We start from the raw sequence: 5,194 nt of genomic DNA on the forward strand, positions 1-5,194 counted from the left end.
GGTGTCAGGGAGATCACTGAAGGATTCATAAGATCCTAAGATAACACAGCTTTCATTACAATAGATATAAAAAAAGAGTTGTTCATAAAATTTTGGTAAATTGTTGGTATCTGTCATTTAGAAAAGTTTGCTTTTGAATAATAAAAATATACTTAAGGATATCTTAAAGAGATTCTATAGTGAATTATTTTAAAAAGGAAGACATGATCCCTAACTTTTTAAGTTTGAGATTTGACCATTTGTCTTCTTAAATCAAGGTATATTTTCTTCCTATTCCTTGTATTGATAAAATAATCTTAGGGAAGGGAAAAGAGGCAACTCTGAGATTATGGGTAGATGAGGCAAGATTTCCAAGAGCTGCCCAGATGTCTACATAGCCATATAGTTCTGTTCCGAAACCAATGATTGGTTTGGAAATGGCCCTTTAATTAATAATGTAAAGCCTACTATTCTACTTTTCCAACATTCTGACTGGAGATACTACACAACCTCTCTACAGAGTACTTCCTCCAAATGTTTTAACAAAGCTTCAGTATATCATGATCAGGTAATATCAACAAAGATGTTAGCTTCACTGGGGGAAACAAAACCAAAACACAAACCCAAAAATTATTACTCTGGAGGAGGGAGAGATGAGTAGAATAGAAAATAGAATAGTCATTACTTAAGCAAATAAGCAAAATTTTTCATTCTCAGAAGGCCCCTGTTAACTATGTTAGTCAATCAAGATTATTATTGGGGGAAGCGGGGGGAGAAGGCGATGCTATTGATGTGTAGCACTTCTGTGCTAGTAATCTAGGCCAGGCATAGCTGCCCAGGCTTGAAAGAGGCCCTCTGTTGGGGGGTGAGGGGGTGGGGTGGGGGTAAGACTGCCCTTACTCACACATTTCCTGAATAATACTGGGCTCACTCCTGTCTCATCTATATGGGCCTAAAAGAAGTAATCGGTGGTTGGGTCCATCAGAGAAAACAGGGAAAGGAGGGGAGCAAAGCTTTATGTGGAAGTATAATTTCATGTATTTGATATTAGTGTCCACTAAGTACAAGGCACTGAACTATGTATCAAACAAAACACAGACTTATTCTCAGAGTTTATAGTGAGTACATAATAAAACATTAGAAAAATTTAAGGAATTCATTTTCTTTTCAGAAAAGGTTTGGCATAAAAGGAATAAGTCCTGTCATTAAGTATTTATACAAAGTATACACATACACAGAGGGATTTATAGCCATGAACTTAAAATAATTTGTTATACCTCTATAATTTATAATACTATAGAATTAAATTAATTTAAAATACCTCTATGAACTCCAAGATCTGCTCGGCAGAGTGATGTCCTTCATATTCATGAATGTTGGACTGGTTAAATACCACTGTTGTTGGATAAGCCTGAATGTTATACTGTTAAGAATGAGAATACAAATTAAGTAAGATTTTATACATTTTACCTATTTGTTTCAAATTTATAACCAGCATACCTTTATCTAAGTGACAACAAGATTTTAAAAACCCATTGCTAAATTGCTAGTGACTGAAAAATTTTAGCCTGAACAAATTTAGCAAAGCAAATGGATTCACCATTGTACTGATGAATACCTGATCCCTATTTATAGCTACTCCATTAGGCATAAAATCCATAGACATGAAACACAGATAAGTGAGCATGGGTAATTATGAGCTTGGTCTCTTTTCATTCTCCTGAGATGCTTGAGGCTAATCTCTAGCTTAAGTCTTTTTTTCGAAACCGTAATAAATATTCCAATTTGTCCAGGTAGAAGAAAATCAAGAAAACAGAAAAGCAAGAATAAAGAAATGTATTAATAATTAAGGTATACACAATCCTATTTTAGGATTTTCTAATCTGTTCCTCATAACAATTCTATCCAGCAGCTAAAATTACTAAGTCAACTTTACAGATGAGGAAACTGAGGTTTTGAAAGGATATGTGACTTGGCCCAGATTCACCAATAAGTTGAGTAGTGATGCTTGGTCTCTTCCAGGTGAACTGATACCATGGTTTTAAACTCTTACATTTTACTCATTTACCTATAGGCTATTTAATAGTTGAGATTAAAACAGTAGAAAACCTAGAGGAATTCAAATTAAGATAATTATTGTGTCTAATTAATTTTGTATCTTTGCTTAGCATCTTTTCAGAGTCACATGTAAGACATTAAAAACCAAAGACCTTATTTATTTTATTTTAAAACTTATTGTAATGAAATTTTCAAACACAATAAAGAGAAAAATCTAACAAATATCCAACCCATGTATCTCTCCCCTAAATTTAAGGAAGATTAACTTTTTTGCCCCACTAGCAGATTGTTGGAAGTTCTCTTTTTTGATCCCATTTCGTTCCTTCCATGACACTAGAAACAATCAATATCCTAAAATAAGTGTTTGATGTTTTTATATTTTTGCTACATGTATATGTACCCCTAAGTAGTGTACTGTAATGTTTGAGCATTTCAAATTTTTCTGTAATTTTATCATAGTCTGTAGACTATTCTATAAACTGTTTTCAGTTTATATTGTATTTATGAGATTTACCCATGCTGGTAAAGCTAGATCTAGTTTTAAATGTGCTATTGTATTCCACTGTGTGACTGGGTAATTGATTTATTCATATACTTGCTACTGTGAGATTTCTAAATTTTTGTTAATTTGACAGATGGGGGAGGGTCTAGGACTATTGTAATTTGTACACATTTTCTTTTTAAAAATTTATTTCAAACGATTTTGTGATGTGGCTTGACACATTCTTTTACCTTAGAAATTTTTGACACTGTATGAATGTTTTATTATTTCATGTGCATTTATCTGCAGCAGCTAGTGTGTAATTTGTACCTTCTTGATGCCTAGTGGAGTATTTCCCACATTTACTTCTATATTTATTCTTTAACCTCTTTTATGAAATGTCTGTAAACATCCTCATTTTTTTCTATTAAAAAAATTGATTTATAGTCTTAAAATATTCTGGACACTAAGATTTTGTCAGTTATATATGCTGCAAAAACTTCCTCAGTCTGCTGTTTATCTTCACTTTAAGTGTCCCTTTCTTTGGCGATAGTTTTAACATTTAATGTAGCCAAATTCATTCACATTTATTAATTTTTATACTTATTGTTTTTGTGTGTGTTTTAAGAAATTATTCCTCATACAGATGCCATAAACGTTTCATTTTCCATTTACTTCCATGTTTTCAAAACATATTGCTTATTTCCTCCCTTCTTTACCTCACTTTTTTCTCTTCCCTTTTCCATTTATCTTTTTAAAAAGTTTTAGTTTTTAGAAATTTTAATTGAAAATACACACAAAAGCAGATAGCAATAAAGTCTCAGGTACTCTTGTAGCTACAATTACCCACTCATGGCTGCTCTTATTTCATCTATACCCATTTCCACTCTATTCCTACCCTATTATTTTAAAGCAAATTCTAGATAATTTTCATTTCATCCATGCATATTTCATTATATTTAAAACACAGGGACTCTCCCCCAAATATAATCACACGCACATTTTAATACCTAAAAGTTAACATTAACTCCTTAAAATCATCAGATATTCTGTCAGTGTTCAAATTTCCCCAGTTCTCTATTTTTGCAGTTGGGTTTGTTCGAATTGCATCCAAACAAGGTCCAAACTTGCTTTTGAATGACATGTCTTTTAAGTCTATAATCTCTTCATCCCCCTTTCAATATGGCTGTCCAATAAACTGGGTGTTTGTTCTGTAAAGTCCTCTACATGCGGGATTTGAGGTTGCATGACCCATAGTGTCATTTAACATGCTCCTCTCTGTCACTGGATTTCCTATCCATGGAGGGATCTAAAGGCTTGATTTGATTTTTTTCCCCAAGATTATTTTATAGGTATTATTATATACTTTCATCATGACACAGATAATTTCTAGTACTTCTTGGAACTAATAGTATATATTAATTCACCTAATGAAATATTTTTATGTTAACAAAGGTCTCAAAAAGCTCGTTGCTTTAACTTCCTTCTATTAGCTACACTATCATGAGGGAAGCCAAAGAAAAAAAATTATGGACAGCCAAAAGGTAATGCTAAGTTAAAAAAAAAAATAAAGATCTTAAATAATTGAAAAATCATGAATTTTATCAAGCCAACTAAATGTTTTCCCGAGTTTGATAAGACCGTATCTATATTTAACTATATATCCATGTTTTAATCCATCATAATTCTGAATCATTTTATTAAAATTATTTGTTTAAACAATTTGTTGCTACTCTAAATAAAGGTATATGTTTGGAAAAGTTTATTTTAGTATTAAATCAGAATAAGTTTTTTACACTTTGCCTTACCATGTTACAGAGTCCCTCATGAACTGTACAATCTAGTGTACCAAACTTAAGCTGACCATAAAGATGCTTTGATGCTTTTCGTAGCTCTGGCAATAAAGCTCGACACGGTGGACACCACTACAAAACAAAAAATACTCATAAGCAGTGAGCCCAAAGAAACATCATTTTTGCAAAGAGCAATACGCTAAGTAAGACAAATTAGGAGTTGCAAATCTTATGCGTGTATATACTTAATCCTTAGAGGGCAAGTACACCATCAGTGCTCTTACATGCAATATGTGGCAGTGGTTCAAACTGAATAACATATAGTCCTCATGGTTCAAGGTTATCTAGAAAATATCTTTTTGCTGTGACAAAAGAAAATCTGACAATACTGTATTAATTTTGACAGATAAAAATAACTTACAGGGGCAAAAAAATCAACAAGCCATGGCTCTTTGTCATTGGCAGGAAAATTCTGAGGTCCAAGTGTGGTAACATGAGAATGAACACTTTCTTTGGCAAAGGCAAGTATATCATACAGAATCTTCTTTCCTTTGAAATGGAGCAAGAGAAAAGTTAAAATCCATATTCTGCCTTTTATCCATAGAAAACATTTCAAGTTTTTATACTAAAACTATTAAAGGAAGATAAACTCATGAACAAATTGATTTTGGTGAGGTTTTAGCATTCTCTATGCTATAGCTGCATAGGTTTGCTTTGCCGGGAGTACTCTTTCCTTTATCCTTCTGTTTCTTGGAGGACCAGTTAAAATGTCAAGATCTCTTTGAAATGTTCTTTCATCCTCAGAGGCAGAATTATAACTTCCTTGCAGTGTTCTTTGAGTTCTTATGCTTACCTGAGCTATTACTATGGCCTAACTCCTAAA

At 32.7% G+C, this 5,194-nt stretch overlaps 1 protein-coding gene across 1 annotated transcript in view; it reads right to left on the reverse strand.

The window, feature by feature from the left end:
- DNAJC10 (DnaJ heat shock protein family (Hsp40) member C10) overlaps positions 1–5,194 on the reverse strand; it is a 67,129-nt gene that overhangs the window by 29,868 nt on the left and 32,067 nt on the right. The window contains exons 14-16 of the mRNA XM_023528427.1: positions 4,733–4,860; positions 4,327–4,443; positions 1,301–1,402 (exon numbers count right to left, since the gene is read on the reverse strand). Of these exons, the coding sequence (XP_023384195.1) occupies positions 1,301–1,402; positions 4,327–4,443; positions 4,733–4,860 (347 nt within the window). The remainder of the gene's footprint in view (positions 1–1,300; positions 1,403–4,326; positions 4,444–4,732; positions 4,861–5,194) is intronic.

Source organism: Pteropus vampyrus, unplaced genomic scaffold (assembly GCF_000151845.1).
Source record: "Pteropus vampyrus isolate Shadow unplaced genomic scaffold, Pvam_2.0 Scaffold2, whole genome shotgun sequence".
Taxonomy (NCBI): Eukaryota; Metazoa; Chordata; class Mammalia; order Chiroptera; family Pteropodidae; genus Pteropus; species Pteropus vampyrus.